General features: G+C 32.8%; 1 protein-coding gene across 1 annotated transcript in view; it reads left to right on the top strand.

Moving 5' to 3' along the window:
- Window positions 1-19,621, top strand: part of LOC129217268 (transmembrane protein 181-like) — a 40,457-nt gene that overhangs the window by 14,742 nt on the left and 6,094 nt on the right. Inside the window, exons 3-10 of the mRNA XM_054851576.1 lie at window positions 3,398-3,488; window positions 3,611-3,741; window positions 6,592-6,717; window positions 6,920-7,000; window positions 8,999-9,098; window positions 16,660-16,787; window positions 18,703-18,852; window positions 19,432-19,534. Of these exons, the coding sequence (XP_054707551.1) occupies window positions 3,398-3,488; window positions 3,611-3,741; window positions 6,592-6,717; window positions 6,920-7,000; window positions 8,999-9,098; window positions 16,660-16,787; window positions 18,703-18,852; window positions 19,432-19,534 (910 nt within the window). The remainder of the gene's footprint in view (window positions 1-3,397; window positions 3,489-3,610; window positions 3,742-6,591; window positions 6,718-6,919; window positions 7,001-8,998; window positions 9,099-16,659; window positions 16,788-18,702; window positions 18,853-19,431; window positions 19,535-19,621) is intronic.

The raw sequence follows: 19,621 nt of genomic DNA, 5'->3' as shown, positions 1-19,621 counted from the left end.
TTTACAGAGTTTTTGAACCTAAAAAAGGTTGTGTTTATCTCTGGAAGTTGCGTACCTAGATACCTTTTGCGATGATACACTGTTTTAAATTTTGTTGAAGAGTTTTAACATTGCCCCTTATGGAAATATTTTGATGCTATTTTTTTTAATTTGGTCGTTCACTTATATTGGAACTTAACTCCCCTCCCCCCTTTATGAGCCCCCATGATGAGACTGTTTGGACAAAGTCCGCTGGGTAGTCCGCTAACCCTTCAAATATATTACTTGTGAAAATTGTTTTCACAGTTTACTTGAGAAGGTCTTTATTCATTTCTCTGAATTTATAGATCAGTGATTATTAATTAATTTCTTTGCTGGAGAGAAATATTTTCAATTTTTGTTTGTGCTCAGTGGCACAGTGTAGGGGGACCCCCGAGAGGCATTGGTTTTAACATAAATGCAAATTCTAATACAGTAATTCAAGCTGAATGAAAAAATTATCATATAAACTTTGTGCTACAATATGATTAAGGTGAAAAAACAACGTAAATAAAGCACAAATATTCGAGAAAGTACAGCATACAGCTATTTCAAGGCTACAATGGAGCCTCTTCATCAGTGCAAAAAGCTCACCAACACAACCGGAAGTTGCGAGAGTCAGTTCTGTCGCAACTCATCATTTCTTGAATATTTGTATTTGAGTTTGATAGTAAAGAGTCATTTTTTTTAAAGCTGGACCCTTTTAATAGTTGATGTCTTCAATTTTCGTAAACATTTCACAATGTGTTGGTGGTACTATGATAAGAAAAAGTGAAGTTTCTTTTTCTAAAAAACTGATTTGTTTGTGCTTGAGTAGGGGTCAAAGTTGAAGATCATGAAAAAAAAAAAGAGCCAAATATATGATTGCTTTGCTTCAAAAGCAATGAGTAAACCAAGCCAATTCTTTCAAATGTGGATACTACTTGATACAAGGTACATGCTAGCATAAATATTTTGGTGGCTCACTCATGGCTTTGGAGGCAAAGGTCAATTGAAACTGCTACTTTTTTTACTTTTTTTTTGCCTCGTTTAGGACCGCATATCTGCTAAAGCCATGAGTAACCCTCGGAAATAAGTATATGATTAGCTACGCACCACAGTATAGTACTAAGAAAAATATAAAATAGCTTTCGTTTCTCTTGACTTTAGTAGTTAAACGGTCTCAAAGTCGATGATTTTTTAAAAATGACCAAGTTTACAGGTCAATAACTTTAATCGTGACGGGTTAACAACTTTGGGACACAGCTGTAGTTATAGTCCGAGTGGTGCAGTTTAAGGTCCAGGTTGAAAACCCATGGCGACTAATGAACTTTTTTAATTGCACGGTCTCAATTTCATAATTTGAAACAAAAAGAATCAGTTTTAGGTCAATTACTCTAAAAGGCCTGAGTTAATAACTTTGAGCAAGAGCTGTAATTATGCTCTACTGGGTGTAGTTTTAGACTCATGTCAGAAAACCATGAGATCTAATCATCTTACTTAATTAAACGGTCTCAAAAATGATGATTTCAGAATAAAAGAGCGTTTTTTCAGGAGTTAAAATGCTTGCTACTCAAAATCTTATGAGTAGAACAAATCAACAGATTAAAGTACTTTAAGCTCCTAAAATTTCATGCTTCCATTGTAATAAAATTTTCTGTAACCTTCACCACAACATGGCAATTCTTTTCACAAATCTGATCTGCCATTTTGGAGCACTATATTTTGGAGATCCTAGATCCTCAGGATTCGACTCTCGGAAGCTGAAAATTAGCTTCAGGTTAGTTTCAAAGACATATCTACGCCTCTGTAAAATTTCATCCCATTCGGGGATGATCGAGCGAGGACAATTTGAAAAATCAGGTTAGTTGACGTGGAATCACTCTGATATAATCATTAAGCACATTTTACCTGCATCTTTTGTTATTGTCTAACAGACCTGTTTTTTTTTTCGTTATATTTACATTTTTACTTTTGAGCCTTATTTAATAAATTTGTTTATTTATAAAAGTTTATTACTAAGTAGTGTATGTAAAAATTCTGCTGTAATTATGAACTCAATCTCTTACCTAATTGCAATCCTCTTCCTAAAATATATCATTGATTTATGAACATTATAAAGTCAAAAATAACCAAAGATGCATGCGAATTGTCACAATGTTATATCCGGATGATACCACGTCAACTGACCTAAATTTCTCAAATTGTCCCTGTTCATTCATCCCCGAATGGGATGAAATTTTATAGAGGTATAGATAAGTCTTTGAAACTAACCTATGCAAATTTTCAGCTTCCCAGATCCAAATCCTCCATGGAATTTTGGGAGCTTAAAGTACATTAGGCTGTTGATTCATTCTTGTATTTATTATAAGTTTGAGCTCATAAGATTTTGAATAGCAAACATTTTAACTCATGAAAAAACTTTCTTTTATGCTGAAATCATCATTTTTGAGACCGTTTAATTAAGTAAGATGATTAGATCTCATGGTTTTCTGACATGAGTCTAAAACTACTCCATGTAGAGCATAATTACAGCTCTAACTCAAAGTTATTGACTCAGGCGTTTTAGATTAATTGACTTAAAATTGTGATTCTTTTTGTTTCAACTTATGAATTTTGAGACCGCGTAATTAAAAAAGTTCATTAATTGCCATGGATTTCTAACCTGAACCTTAAACTACACCACTTGGACTATAACTACAGCCGTGTACCAAAGCTGTTGACCCATTGCAATTAAAGTTATTAACCTCTAAACTTGGGCATTTTTAAAAAATCATCGTCTTTGAGACCTTTTAACTACTAAAGTCAAGAGAAATGAAAGCTATTTTATATTTTTCTTAGTACTATACTGTGATGAGTAATTAGTCATATACTTATTTCCGACCTTTACTCACGGCTTTAGCAGATATCCGGATCCAAACAAGCCAAAAAAGGTTTTAAAAGTAGCAGTTTCAATTGACCTTCAAAGCCATGAGTGAGCCACCAAAATATTAATGCTAGCATGTACCTAGTATCTAGTAGTATCCTTATTTTAAAGAATTTGCTTGGTTCACTTATTGCTTTTTAAGCATTGCAATCATATATTTAGCTATTTTTCTCATGACCCTAAACTTTGACCTCCACTCGAGGGCAGCAATAAACTAGAGAACAAGACAAATTAGAGAGGAAAGAAGCTTCACTTTTTCTTATTACTACTAGGAAAATATCCTGAAAGTTTCAGGAAAATTGAAGGTGTCAACCATCAAGCTCCCATTCACTTTGTCCAGCTTAAAAAAAATGACTCTTAAGCGTAAACCACTGTCTGATAAAAATTATTTGCAAAAGAAATTGTTTTTTCTCTTTAAATGTTGATATTTTTCGTTTTATAGCAGGTTGAATAATTTTGAAAGTTTTCTTTTAGACTGGACCTTTTATTTTGCGATCAACCGCATTATCTACTTTCAGTCAACAGCTGTGGGTTATTGGAAGAATTATACTTAAACATGGTGGTGGTATGAACTATTATTCATAGATAAATTTGAATTATTAACTTATACTAAACAAACCTAAAAAACAGACACATTATATGTTTATTCATAATGGATAATATCTCATCCCTCAATGATTTTTTTAGATGAACGATTCAATAAGCCATTTCATATTGATGTTTCAATTCATGGTGTATCTGATAAAAACAAAATCATTGCGGTATTGGATGAGCAACAAAGTCATAACAGAACTCGGGAGCTACATTGCTTTGAAAGTGTGAGTATGTTATATATAATGTATATATTTTCTAGATATTTATTGAATGTTTGGAAACTGAAATTGCAGGTTTGTATAAAATGTTACGCCTCACAGCCTTATTTTGAAAGAAGATATTTTTTTTATACTGTTGCTTAGAAATGCAAAATTTTCCTTTTGTTCTTTTGAAGAAGTTTTACGTATTGAATATTTCAGTAGGATACTTTATGCTTTAGTGTTAAGTATTTAATATGATCAGGGCTGTTCTCACAGGGTATAACTCCATATATGCAGTGGCGTAGCAAGGGTGGGGTGGAGAGGGCGGTCTGCCCTTGGTGGAACTTTTCTTGGGGTGGCAAAGTTGACCCTTTGATGTAGAAAAAATAAACGCATTTTCCAAATATGGAAACTATGGTTTCAATCTGTGTGTGTTCCTGCAGGCAATAAGAGAATCTTTTCGAAATCTAAGACTTTTGTATCACTAACAGAATCAAATTACTTTGATATAGAACAAGTGTTTTTCTTCATAGTATATCTGTACATTTCCTTAATTTTTCCCTGAGGGGCTGCAGTAGAAAGTCATGGGACCAATGTTTTTTTAGACTGAAGAGGTCAACTCCAAAATTAAGAAAACCATGAAAGTTTTTTAATTTTTGCTATAAGAAAAAATTAACACTAGATTTTAGAAGTTTCTTGAAAACTCCTTGTGAAACAAAAACTTCTTTTTTTTTGGCTTTAGGAAATGGTGACAAAGGTAAGAAATAGAGGAGACAGGTTAAAATGGTACACAAAACAATTTATTGTACATCACAGGGGTGGCTTTATATGTTTCAGAGTTTGCTTTGATTTCTCATTCATTACAAGAATTCTCTACTAAAAAAGAAGAAAAAGGAATTTCTGTTTTCTCGCTTTTGAGAGTAGAAAATCTATCCAAAAACTTTGGATCACATGTTAGTCCAACCTTATAAAAGGTAAGCGAATTTCATTTTTCAACATTTAGTTTGGGGCATCAAGTTAATGTAGGGAAATGTCAAGTGCTACACTTGGGTCATGGAAATAAATGTACGAGTTATCGTTTATTGGGTTCAATCATTAGTCAGGCAGAAAATGTTATTGATCTGGGTATCTTAATAAATCAGGACTTCAAGTTTAGTCAACTGTGCAGAATTGCAAGTAACAAAGCCAACAGAATGTTTGGGTTCATCAATAGATCTACTTCAAACAAATCTAAGCAGGTTTTTCTGCCGTTATATAGCAGTTTAGTAAGACCCCATTTGGAGTATGCTGTGCAGTTTTAGTCACCTTTTCTGAGGAAAGATATTTCTGTGTTGGAATGGGTTCAAAGAAGGGTAACTGGACTAGTAAAGGGACTTTCAGATTTAGATTATGATACCAGACTTAATAGGCTTAATATGTATAGCGTGGAGCAAAGGAGGGTTAGAGGAGACATGATTCAGTTGGCAGGGCCGGCTCTAGTAGTTTTGTCGCCCTAGGCGAGGTTGACAAGTGCCGCCCCCCTCTCCATTGCACTTTCTAAAGTAAGTTATTCAATCACAAATCAGTAATAAACAGTGAAATAAAATCCTGACTTATATTCCAGCCTTAACACTGTTTTCCGGGATCAAATACTTCAGATAGGCTGGTGCATTAAAAGTAATCCTTTTACTTTAAACTTTTGCTTTTCTCCCATTTGTAATTTAAAACTAAATAAATAAAAACCTACCTTTTTTTAAACCAATGGCGGGACAGGTTTGGAATCTCGAAACAAGTCACAATCAGTGGCGTAGGATTTTTGTAAAACAAAGCAGAGCTGGGGCTCATAGTGGGAAGTGTCTGGGATCCAAGAAGCAGAAGCAATGGAGCAACCAGAAAATAATTTTAGGGGGGAGGCGCACTCAACAAGATTTCCTCATTTGAAATGGACGTCAAAATCATTCCATCTCTCTCTCTCTTACCCTGCAATTTTTTCAATCATATCTAATGTATACATTGTATACACAGAGAATGAGGTGTTAAAACTTCTGGTTATGGAAGCGGGTAGGTCAGTACTCGAAGGTATTAATTTTGCCGCCCCCTAAAAATCTTTCACCCTAGGCGGCCGCCTAAGTCGCCTACCCTGAAGCCGGGCCTCTCAGTTGTCTAAATTTATCAAAATGAATGATGTTAATGGATTAAATTTTTACACGGAAAGCAGGACGAGGAGGCATTGTTTTAAGCTATTCAAATCTCAGGCTAATCTGGAAATAAGAAAAAACTACTACTTTAGTAGGGTTGTGGGCACTTGGAACAGCTTACCGGAAGAGGTGGTAATGAGCAAAGGGGTGGATAGCTTTAAGAGGGCCATTGATCTTCATTGGGGAATAATAAATTGACTAGGACCAGCCTAGCTGGGCAGAGAGCCTGTTGCTGGTTGTCACAGTTGTACTTGTATATTTGTAGTTTGCAGAATTAAAATAACTGTAACTATAGTTTTGTGACAAATTTGTAATCTTATCAAAATATGAAAGGTTAAGTTGCATATATTTATTAGCCTTCTGACTTTTACGAACAGAAAAATAAAACTCTATTGAAAGAATAATGCTTTTTTTTTGCTTATGATCTCACAAAATTTTAATTGTGATATAACATTATATTTGAAATCAAATTGTGTGCAATTTTTTCTTTAATTAATAAACAAGCTTGTTTCCAAACATTGGTATACTTTTTGTCAATTTAGGATGACTTTGCTTTGTCTCACTTAATTTTCTCCTGAGTACGTTTAAACTTTTGGTCATCTTGGATTGACAGAATAATGCAATATAAAAGTAAATAAGTGTACAATATAAAAGAACTACTTGAATGATAGAAGCATTTCATATGTGTTACTTTCAGGTTTGTGAGGAGTTTACTATCTTACACTTAGGCTTTATAGATTTTTCCCACTACATAATAAATGTACGTTTCTATGGATTGGAGAGAATAGAAGAAAATTATCACATCAAAGATGTTATCTTTTATGTAAGTTGCAATACTCTAAATTTATTATGCTTAAGTTTTCTTTTAATTGCATTTTCTTTGTTTTTTCATATTCCTCCATAATTTTGAGAAATGCTAACATTTGTGCAAAAGAAAATTTGATGATACTCAATTTTTCTATCTATTTTCCTTTTACGTAGAAAATATTCTTGTCTAATGTTATTATATTGATCTTCTTTTTCAGTTTAAAAACTACAATCCATCTTTTACAAAACTTGAAATTTGGTTCAGATGCATCTTCATTTTATTAACTTTTGGAACTACTGTAAGTTTGTTTCTTCTAATCTTAACTGCTTTTCTCAATGTGTTTCGTAGCTCTTTTTATATTTTTGTATAATTTCAATAGCAGAGTAAACACATTTTACTTTCCCAAGATTCATTTTTGTTATAAAAGTCTAGAATGTAAGTCTATAAGTAATGAAATTAGAAAATTAATTTTAAAAACTTGCAAAAATGTATTTTTTTTGGTAAAGAAAGATTGGAGGATTTGATAAAGGAACTTGGAGAAAAACCAACCAAAAATGGAACAAAGAGATACTATTTCTTTTTGCATTTTGTATTTCACTTTTCTGCTGGAAGCTGAATTCAATCACCTATTGAAAGTTATAGTGTTTGTGACTAACTTTAACTTGTTTAAACATGTTTTATGCAAACTCTTAAACATTTCTTAAAGTAAGCATTCACTTTCAATGTTCCCATCAAGAAAAAAAAATCACTTTCTGTTGAAATTACACAGAGATTTTTGAAAAGTGAGCGAGAGATTAAAAAACATACATTTATTTTGCAAAAGATTATAACCTTTAAAGACAAAGTATAACTACCTCCTATTTTTATTAGAAAATTTTATTACTCATTTTATGTTCAAAATATGACAGAAAACTCTCTGGAACATCATGGCATTTATGCATTTTCAAATGGTAAAACATATTGGGTATATAACATATCATCTTATGAACAAGGAAACACTTTCTGATGAAAATTTTATTGAAGTTAATCATCTTCTGAATTAGGAGCACGCTTTTGGTTAGTGCAAATGTTTGTATTAATTTATTTAAAGCTTGTTACATGTCATATAAATCCTTTGAATGTAATACAATACAACTTTTAACCTCATACTTTTTTGCACTTAATTCTTTTTTGATCTGTCAAGGACTACATTTCAGAAATACGAAGATTGATCCAGAAATAAGGTTCCCATCAATTTTACAAAAAGGCAAAACTTTTTATTCTCATAGAAATTTATATTGTTGGAAGGATGAAACTTTCCTCTTTTTTTCAACATATTCGCCATCTTTTTCAATACATTTTTGTAGACGGTGCTCCATCCCAATATCATAGAACTCCGCCGCCAAACAGTTGAGGCAACATTTAACCTCTTCTTTGATTTCATCATCACTACGGAAGCGTTGGCCACTCAAGTATTCCTTTAACTTGGGGAACAAGTGGTAAACACTAGGCACTAGGTCCAGACTGCAAGGTGGGTGGGGCATGACATTCCAGCCTAAGTCTGTCAAAAGTTTCTCTGTTTTGTGCGTTTTCGTGTAGCAATGTTACACCGGCTGTCACTCGTCCTTGACAGTGGTTCTGGATTGCTCACCTGAGTTTTCTTAGTGTTGCACAATAACTGTCTGAGTGGATTGTTGGGAAGTTAAAGGAACACTTGAGTGGCCAATGCTTCCGTAGTGGCAATAAAGTCAAGGAAGAGATTAAACATTTCCTTAATGGTTTGGTGGCAGAGTTCTATGGTATTAGGGTACAGAAATTGGAGCACCGTCTACAAAAAGGTAGAAAAAGTTGGCAATTATGTAAGAAAATAAAGGAAAGTTTCATCTTTCCAACGATGTAAATTTCTATGAGAATAAAAATTTTGTCTATTTGTAAAATTGATGAAAACCTTATTTCTGGATCGACCCTCGTAATTTGTAATTCACTACAAAAAAAAAGTAGTTTTTCCGACTGCTGGTCTGGATTAAGTGAAGTCCAGTTTAATAAGGTCCAAATTGATAAGGGTTTACTGTAATTTGTCATTTTATTTGATTTTATAGGTATTTCTAATTCATGTTTATTTCAATCTTCGCTTGATAAATAATCTTCGCTTGAAGAAAAGAATAGTTTAAAACTCTTCATAGAGCATACTACTATAATATAGTCTAAGAAATAAAATCAAGTCATTCTATATATTTTAGATTAAGAATAACATATTCTCATTCTCAAATTCAATATTTTGTGACATACTTTAATGTTTCTCTCTCTGTTTTTCTAGTGTTGGTTCACATATTCATTGAGGTTCTTCTTCTTTTTTGACTGGTCGATAGAGCAAAAGTGGCTTTCTGTCCTGTTACCTTTACTTGTGCTTTATAATGGTACAACTTCTTTGTAGTGTTCAGTGAAATATAAATATATACATATAGGGGAGACTGGGGTAATGGCAGTCACCAACACTCATGTATTTGATGTATATGTTACGGCCAAAGCCCGAAGTTCGGCCAGTTCGCGAATTGGCCAGCCATTTCGCGTATTGGCCAAGAGGTTTGGCCAAAGCCCGAAATACTTGCAATTACTATTGTATTTTCTACTTTGGCTGGCCATTTCGCGAACTGGCCGGGAATCCTTGGCCAAAGCCCGAAATGATAATGGCAGATCGTAGATTAACTGGTAGACGGCACATGTGTCACTTCCGGTATGACAGCGCTGCAAGTGAGAGAGACAGAGACTCCTCTACTTCTCCCCCGAATGGTTGCAAGACCTTCTGGGTTTAGGTGGGAGATGTGGAGTGACTAATATTTATTTCAAAGCATGAAAACTCCCAACACCAATGAAGATTATGTAATTTTGCTGTTTTTAGAACTTAAATATTGAAAATATATACCTGAAGAAGGTCCTGTATCTCGCTCAAAGAACGGGCGATCACCCCTCCCTTGTATCCGTCCTTGAGGATTGATAAATGTTTATGCAATTCGAAGTGTCATGCACTGGAAAAAAAATTGTGTAAGATTACCATTATAAATGGGTGTAACGTTACACGAATTCTGGAGTGTGTAGTATCTCTGTTTAAAAAACTCAAATTGTTGGAGGAACCTTGCACTATGTTTCGTGTAAGTTCCACCTGCAGTCAGTAGAATTCAAAGTGTATGTGTAAAGATCAATATCTGCACAGAGCTGGTAAAATCTTATGAGCGAAATGAAAACGGATCTTTGTGGCCGAGCAGTTCTCTTGCTTTGCGACATGTCTGTAAGACTCCCGTTGTGAGTTCAGACCCCACCCGGTGTCCTGGGTATTCCTGTAACAGTGCAATAAAAACGTCTTGTTTGTAATTGGTGTATATTGATTGTGGAAAAAAATGAACTTGATAAATATTGAATAAACGAATGATTGAAAGCAAAAGTTGTAAAGAAGACAAAAAACAAGGGGTTTCTAGCATGATTTTTTAAAAATACTGTTATAACGAAATTTCAAGTATTTTCACCTACTAATTTACTTTTGTACTTTCAATTTAAAACGTGTAGAAAAAAATATTAATTGATCATTTAATGTACCTACCTGGTTAATTTAAACCATCAAATAGTTAACTTGAAGTATAAGTCCACTTACAATTGAAAATGAGAACCAGTTCAAGAAAGTCAAATGAAAGCTTAAATTTTGCTATGTGTAACCTTTCAAATAATTTATCTGTAAGCATATAGAATATTATGGTCTAACCTTATGTAGAAATGAGTGAGACGCTACGCTATAGTTATATTACCATGGTGCAAGCGATGTGGAACTTTGCACCAGTTATATCAGTTAAGTTACTCCAGAGCAGTAGATGCAGGTATGCTTCCACCAAATTTAAGGAGTAAGGTTGGTTACACAATTATTTTTTATAATGTGGAAGTTCACAACTTGTAGTAATAAGTGATAGGCATTACACTACGTAATTGTTTTTCTCATTTGAAATTAGTAAAATGAGCTATTAAAGCAGAATACTTAAAAATCAGTAAAATCTACTCATTTTTGAGTACTTCATGTTTTGATAATAGAAATGTTAATCTAATCCTCACGGTATAATAATAGCCTGAGGATTATATTAACGCCCTTTATTATAATCACGTTGTGTATCACATAATTATAATAATCACGTTGTATATCACATATCATACGTTCACTGAATAATATATATTATGGCTTAAATATGAGAATAGAATAAGACGAGAACATATTTTAATGCATTACAAGCTTATTTTTCACACAAAGGTATCACTTATATTTGAACTTGTTTCTGGACCAAGTGTACTTAAGAAAAAATTGTGCACCGAAGAACTCATTTCAAAATACTTCATTTTTAAAAGTTTACGAAAACAATCTGCTCTTCATTTCTTTCTTCCTACTTTGGCCGATCGTCCCTAGCCACTTCGCGAATTGGCCGGCCAAAGCCCGAAATCAAGAAAATTTCGGGCTTTGGCCGGTAAGTTTTCAGCCATGCTGGCCAGTTCGCGAATTGGCTGGCCAATTCGCGAACTGGCCAATTTCGGGCTTTGGCCGTAACATATACATGTATCTACTCATATAGGAATGTGTTTACTCGTGTATAGCACGACAGGTATATATTCGTGTGTACACACATGTACTCGTGAATATACTTGTAACTGCAAAAACAACCGAAATATGCAAGTATTAGGTTTATTTATAATGGTTTTGCATCTATTTTTAACTATGACCACTTTACCCCATGCTATGACCACTTTCCCCCCACCCCATGGGGTAAAGTGGTCATTAAAACACAGGGAAAAGAAAATGCTATAAAACTACTAAAATCAATATTTTTCTTCCTAAAATTCAATGTACCGTGTTCTTTAATAATGCATTGTAAAATAACAACAGAAAAAGTTGAAGTGTTTAAAGAATTTATTGCATTTACTATCCACCTAAGTTGAAAACCTACAATTTTATGACCACTTTACCCCACCAGACCCTACTTTTTTCTTTGCAAAAATGTAAAAACATTTCTTCTCCATCCCTTAATGAATAAGTTATTAAAAATGTTAAATTTTAATGACTCTAATCTGTCCTGAAATCTGCTTCTATGGGGAAAATATCCTGCTAAATCATGGTTAAAATATCTGAGACCCCCCTTACAATTTTGCACATGGGCACCCATGGCTCAATGTGCAACTTCGCTAGTGTGATTTTTTTTTTTTTTTTTTGATTGAGAAAGCAAATAGCAAGTTTCTCACAATTATGACTGACCCAGGCAACGCTTTGGCTTAAAATAAAAAAGTCATTTGTTGGAGAAGAAAAGGTGAGGAAAATGCCAGATATATTTCACAATATCCTGTATGTAAAAGCATCAAAAATCTAAACTTTTTTCTTCAGAACAAAACCATTAACAATTTTTTTTTTTTTTTTTAATCACAAAATCGTTAATCTGATCAATGTACTACTTTTAACCTATAGTTGCTGTCATTAAATTCCGGGAAATCCCTCTATCATCATGTATTGACAAGTTGTTTTGCTTACATTACTATTCAAAAAACTATATAAACTTTATTTCTTTTATTTCTCAAATTTCCTCTCGATATTTCTCTAGTGTAAGGTAGTAAATGCTCAGTTGTGTTCATTATTTTGCAATAATTAGAAATTTTACTTTTCTTCTATTTCAAATGCATGTGGATTAAATGGCTGTACTTAAATAAAACACTCTATAAATAGCTTTCTTGAATTTAATATTGTGTAAAATGCTACGAAGTATTTTATCAAACGAACTGAATTATTAAAGTTACAGAAATGAAATTTTAAAAAATCTTTGTTATGGAAAAACTTTTTTTTTCTTTTTTAAAGGAGTTTTTATAGTTAATGAGTAGTAAAGTTTAGAAATTTAGCAGATTACTTCTGCTAAACTTCTAATAACAGTGGGCCATTCCACAGTCACATGCAGGACAGTCGGACTCCATTATTTTACCAAAAATTTGTTATAAAGCTTAGTATTTTTAACAAACTGGAGATATCAAATTTTCTTATCTTTACATTTAGCACAAAGATACATCAGAAGTAGTTATATTTTTATTAAATATTTTTGTTGCTTGAAAAAAATTAATTTGCAAACGTCATGTGGGGACATCTAAAGTCAACCTCTTATCATTTGTTACATGATTTAGTTAACATTTCTGCTCTTATAAATATGTGATGGCAAAACAAACTAAAGGTTTTGAAAGTCAAGGCTCCAATATGTAAATGAAACACATGTAATTTTCTAAGAAATGATAATTTAAATGGTTGAAAAAAATTATGATGTATAGCATCATGTGCGGGACATTTTCAAATTTTTATGCAAGAGCATATTTTTTGAATGTCAGAAACTGAGTCAATACATAAAATAAAGTACTTGCTGAACACTTTATAAGAAAAAAGTGTTTTAGTAAACATGTTTACAAATTAATGAGCTATTGAATGAACTACTGATGAACTATTTTGATCATGAAATAAAATATATTCTAAAGATTTGCTCTTTTGTAATTTCACCGGCATTTATACAAAACTGCACACAGAAGAAGCCTTTTCTGATGAAGTTTATACCATAAGTTTATCTCTGTACAATTTGAGAAAAGATACTTTTTTATTTTTGTAGTATACAACGTGCTAGAACAATTTCTGGCTGTAACAATGCATTTGTTAAGGAATTTGTCATAGTAGAACAAACTTTTTTTTTAAAGCCTTGTATCACAGCACACCGTTTTCATGGTGACTGGGGCAATGCTCTAAGTATTATGTGTATAGCCAAGGCCGTATCCAGAATTTTTTTTTCGGGAGGGGCCCGGATTAGCACATTGCCCTAACACACACACACACATATAGTATACATAGACACACCAAACGCATAAAAATGTTAACATAGAAGACTTTTTGTCTCGATTTTTAATGATTCCACTGTTTGGATTGTTGTTATTTTATTTTAATTTCTTATTACTTTTCCTATTCACCTTGTAGTGGTAAGGATAACAGGAGAGTGTCCCTTTAAGTCGGATGTAGAACATCCATAATTTCAGGGGGTCCGGGGGTTTTTCCCCCGAAAAATTTTTGAAAAAAAATCTGTAATTTGAGGCCTTATATTAGGTAATTGAGACTACAAAAATATGAAAAAAAAAAAAAAAATAGGCAAACAAAGTCTTTCGAAAGTTATACATTCTTTTGCAAATCAAGATCAAACAAAACAAAAATTGCTTGCTCGACAAGTCATGGAAATTAATGGACAGAGAGGAAAAACTAGAGAGGAGAAAAGAGAAGCACTGCTCATATCGGATTTTAGTGAAGTTTGTTTTTGATCACTAACCCTATTCCCATTTTTTTTCCATTTAATGCCCTACAGTATGAAAATTCTACAAAATAGTTTAAAAGAAATGGTGTAGACATTCAGAAAATAAGAACAGAAGAGTAATATTCTGGCCATTTGGACAATTCATACTTTATTTTCTTGATAAGATACAAAATTGAAGAACTTTTCAAGGAATTTCAAAAACTTAAATAATTTTCAAAGACTCTCTAACAGTTGAAATTATTTGAAGCTCTTTATTTACACTTTTCAGAAGTTGATTGCACAGTCTTACAAAATGATTATAACTTTGTAAGACACACCCGTTTTAAGTTAAAAAATAAATGCAACGAAATATTTCTTGAAACAAACTTTTTTTTTCAATCACAAGTAGTGCAGTAAATGAAAGAGAGTACAATAAGTGTTATTTTTTCCCCTCATACTTAAGGTATTAACAGTATGCAGTAGAGGTAAGAAAAAAGAACAAGCAATAACAAAAGAAGTTCCATGATACTGAATTCGGCATTAAATAAATGAAAGACATGAAACATATCAGTCACAAAAATGATCTTGAAAATTATGCTACAAAAACGCGAGAATCGTGATTTTTGCATTTTTTACTCAGGATGTATCAAGGAGCTGAATTTGGCGCGTCTTGGTAACAAGATACTCGCCTAGTCAGAAACTAGGGGCCCAGCCTTTGGGGAGTCCCCGGCTCGAAATCAGTACAGTGTAAGTTTTATAAGAGTTATAGGAGGAGGGCAGGGTCATGCACAGAGGGGAGAAGGGACACCTGTTGGCCCTGGCCCGAGCTTAAATAGGGCCCAATATCTTTAAATCTAGGGTTGAAAATATGGGTAAACAATATGGAGGGCGCCCAAAAAAGACATTTGTGACAGCCCCAAAATTTCTGTGTATTCACCTGGAGGAGGAAGTGCACAGAAGTCAGTTTGTAGACTTGAAAAACAACGAACTGACAAAGGGCATGCCTTAACCCTGGACTGCCCTGAATTGAATTGGGAAAGAGAGCAGGAAGTCCTAATTAAAGGTCTAAATTTCAAGTGTGCCTTGCGGCTAATGAGAACTAGAACTGCTTTTTCTGTATTTCTTCAAAATATTATAAATTTTGAATAGTAGAAAAATTAATAAAAAAAACTTTGTTATTTTCCTTTTCTGACATTAGGAATTTTAAAAAAAAAATAAAATAAAAAACCTTCTGTTTTACGGTACAAAACATTTTGGGTTTTGGAGGGGGCCTGGGCCTGTCAGGCCCCCCTCTGGATACGGCCCTGTGTATAGCTCTGCTAAAAGACTGTTTTTAGCGATATGGTGTGGTTCGGAAGAGATGTAGGACGGTACAGTTTTTGGTTATTTTTCCGCAATCTGTTGGGGAAATTTAGCTTTTTTTTTTTTTTTGTTCAAGTCTGATTGTTGAACATGCGTCACTTGACCTAACTTTTATTTTCGAGGTAGACTGTGCAAAGCTGGGCGATGCAACTTGTAAATAATAAAATTATCATCTGCCTTCTACAGAAACAAAATAGATTAAGATGAAGGAAAAGGGAAAATTTAAAATTTTAAACCCAAAATATATTTGTTTTGCAAGAAGTTCTTAAATAGAAAATATAAAAATAGTTTTATTTTGTTACTATTATATTTATGCAGCGTTACATGTATGTTTGTTTTCAATAATCTTTTCCTAAAACAAACATAATTATTGAAGTACTTCTAGTATTTTGTAATGAATTTAAGCACTTTCAAAATTAAAAAATATGTTCCTCATGAACGATTGATTATCACATGAAAATGGTCATACATGTGTAAAATAAAAATTAGTTCTTACTCCAGAATAATATATTTTAGAATCTCTAATTATGTGGAAAAATCTTTAATTCAATATTTTCAAGTCATAACTATTTATCTTACACTTGTTTGAATAATGCATCACGTGTCGAACAGTTTTGTTTTCAGAAGTTTCGTCAACTAAAATTTATTTAATGTTCTAAAACTATCATAACATAAGAGTACTGCAATAATTAGCTTTAGAAATAACAAGCACACAAAATAAATGACTTTCCTTTTTATTGTAACTACAAATATTCATCTTTTGCGACATGGGCAGGACACAAAAGTGAAGGTTTTGTATGTGATGGTATAGTTATTAGGACATATCTTGGATCTCAACATTTAATAATACAAAAACAAAAAAGTTTAGACTTAACTATGTACTTGACTTTTGAAAATTCAATCAATTTTTTAAACTGAACCAGAGCTTCAAATTTAACGCTGAAAGGCAGCACGCTTGCTCACAACTGCATGCTTATTTTTAGAATACTGTGTTGCCAGTACAGAAAACAGAAACTTTGATATCTTACTCAAAACATTAAACTTAACGTTTCAACTTTTCATTAACACCAAAATTTTTCAGGAATAAAGAGTTTTAAAATTTACCCTCGAGTTACCTATTCTCGTGGGATAGTTCAATGCCTTTTTTCCCCCTTTTTTTTAAAAAATGTATCTATAACATACTGGTTTTGAACATATATTTGAGCATTTTTTAAAAAATCCTTTTAAAAAGTAGAATGAAAAGGGTATTTATCTAATTAGAAAAAAATAACATTTTTAAAATTTTTTTCAGATCCATTTTTCCCATTATCATTTCTTGTGAATAGCTGGGTACCTGGAATGTTAGATGCTATATTCCAAGCTACATTTTTATGTTCTTTACTACTCTTTTGGCTTTGCATATACCATGGAATCAGGCAGGTAAATTAATATGCATCATTTTGATTTTCCTTAGTAAATAATTAAATTATGTGCTAAATCAAGCATTAACAACCTAGGACTGATCCTTCCCCTCATATGGCTGTTCAGCCTGCTGACGAAAAGGGAAGAAAGCGCTCAATAGAAATTAAACAAGCTGTAGAAATATGTATATCCCTTTATTTTTTTATTTGGAAAATGCTTCTTATTTCTATTTAAGAGTAGAATTATTATTTTTTATGTACGTACTAGACTCTAAATCTTGTTTTAGTGATTGATTGATCTTCTATTAATTTCAATTATACTTATTTTTCAAGCTGAACTTGTTTTCAGAAGAAAAAATAGAAAATCAGCTCTCTTGTCTAGTCTTCTGAAACTAATTAAGTTGTGTCTGACCCAACAAGCTGTCTTTCTACAAATTGAATTTTTTTTTACTGTATGGCACTTGAAACATATTCAATTTGTCAATTGTCTCTAGCCGAAAAAAAAAAAAGAAAGAAAAAGAGCAACATCTGAATCAAGTATACAGAGGCTTGAAACTTTAAAAAACAGTTTAACACTTTAAGAACAGCTGCAGATACCTTTAATCCTCTCACCTTGTTTTCATTGATTTTTCTGTTAAAAACAAAGGAACACTTTTTGCTACATCACTGTCAACTGCAACTAAAACAGAAATTCTAACTTTCAAATGCTCAAACTTTCAGAGTACTCTAAACTCTTTTAAAAGCATGTTTTTTTTACTAGCCTCTGCTGTTTTACCAACTTTTACTTACCATTTAATGACAAAAGATTTTTTTAAAAAGGCATGGCACTAGGACATCACCATTAAAATTCAAGCTAAATAATAAAGCAAAAAATATAAATGCATCTTCTCTTGGCAGAAATGAGGTTTCACAACTCACATGGGAATTAAAAACACTGTTGTTGCTGTTGCTAATCCTCAATGATCTAAAATCAGATCAGGTCCATGGGTGATTCACCTTAATCTCTCAAACACCAGACCAGGTCTGTTCAGCATATCCTCATGCGACAAGGCAATCCTTCAGAGTAAGTGCTCTGCAGTGGCTCTGCTTTCATTGCACTTGGTACGCCTCGAAAAATTCTTAATACCCTGGTAGAATTTTTGGATAAAAGTTGTAAAAGATTGGCTTCTGATGGTAGCATGTACCCTGAGCACCAGAAGGTAGAAGGCTGACTTTGCTCCGTTCACCTGCAGCGTTTCTGACTTAAGACGCCATGGATTAAAAAGCACTGTATTGTTCCCCACCTCAATTGTCTTACCATTCAAACTGATAAGAAAACTGGCAGAATGCTGCTCTTCACTATGATTACCTACTAAAACTTAGGTGGCCACATGAGGTAGTGAGAAGCAAAGGGATGCGAGTGGCAAAATTAAAAATTTGGAGATAACCAGTACCTCTGTCTTGGGGCCGCTGCTGTACAGCACGATTTAGAAAAAAATTTCAATGAAAGCCTACCTAGGATCTGATCTTTAAACGCATTTTACTCGAAACTTAAAATAGTCCAGTTGCATTCCTTTGCTTCTCACTTCCTCACAAGTGGAGACAATAATAGGCAAAAAAATATTGTAGTGAAGTTGCTTTTGAAAAGTCAAAAACTGGTTTCTTTCAACTTTTTCTGATCACTTCAAGTAAATTTTGTGTTAGCAAATGAGAAGTATGCATAAAAAGTTATTTTTAGCATTGGTTATTGATTAAAATGGATTGATCGCTCTAGCTGGAGATACATCTTAAGCAGGAACACAATGAAATGAGTTCACTTTATTTCTTCTAAGCTCTAATTCATTTACTTAATGTGCTGCCCACTTTGTATTTGTTATCCTGTTGAATATACTCATCCAAATATGGGTGAACACTGATCACAAAAATAAATATTATTTTTCTTTTATTGTTATTAGAATGAAAGAAGCTTTACAAAGTTCTATCTTCCAAAGTGTATTATTATTGGACTTTTGTGGTTATCAGCTTTTACACTTGCTTCTTGGCAAAAATATAATGAATTGAGAGATCCAACCTACAACTACAAAGTTGATACTGGGCATTTCATGGTAAGTTTTTGAATGCAATTACCATTGTAAATGTTCTGTATTTTGCTCAAAAGTAGGGATTTAATAAGAAATATCAAATGAAAATTAAAGCTATCAAGGATACCGAACCTATAGTGCAGGCATGTTTGTCTTCCATTGAGATTTTAATGAAGGGATTTAGAAGGCAGCAGCTCCCTTCATTGACAATGTATATGAATCATCTGCTTATTAAAACAATTAGGACATTTTCAAAATTAAATTGGCTAACAGTTTGATTTCAAGCCATGCTTAAACAGATTAATTATTAGTCAATTACTAATTATATTTGGCAATGAACAAAAAAACCATGATGTATAAACTATTTAAATTTGATTTTTTCTTGTGAAAGTTATTCTGCAAGCCTGGTTTATACAATTTAAATTACCGACAATACCATTGTTTTTGGTTTTTCATAAGTTTTTCTTTCTTTTTCCTCAACTAAAATCAAGCAGTAATAATAAAACAATTTCTCTTTAATTGTTTGGAATAGCAAATAAAGTTTCTGATTGTAATGTTTCATTATATTTTTATTGCATTGTAATGCATTATCTTCTTTTGTAGGGCTTCAAGGTTTTCTTTTTTGTGATTGGAGCAATATATGTGATGTATTTAATATATCTCATTGTTAGAGCTTACTCAGAACTTCGTTCGATGCCATATTTTGGTAAGCATATGAAAATCTGGTCACTTTAGAAAAATAATTTATAAATGTCTTGAGAATTAAACTTGATACAATAGGCTTCAAAGGTTC

The sequence above is a fragment of the Uloborus diversus genome, chromosome 1 (genome assembly GCF_026930045.1).
Source record: "Uloborus diversus isolate 005 chromosome 1, Udiv.v.3.1, whole genome shotgun sequence".
Lineage (NCBI taxonomy): Eukaryota > Metazoa > Arthropoda > Arachnida > Araneae > Uloboridae > Uloborus > Uloborus diversus.
The sequence above is the reverse complement of the archived record's forward strand: the minus strand, read 5'-3'. Positions and strand labels throughout refer to the sequence as shown.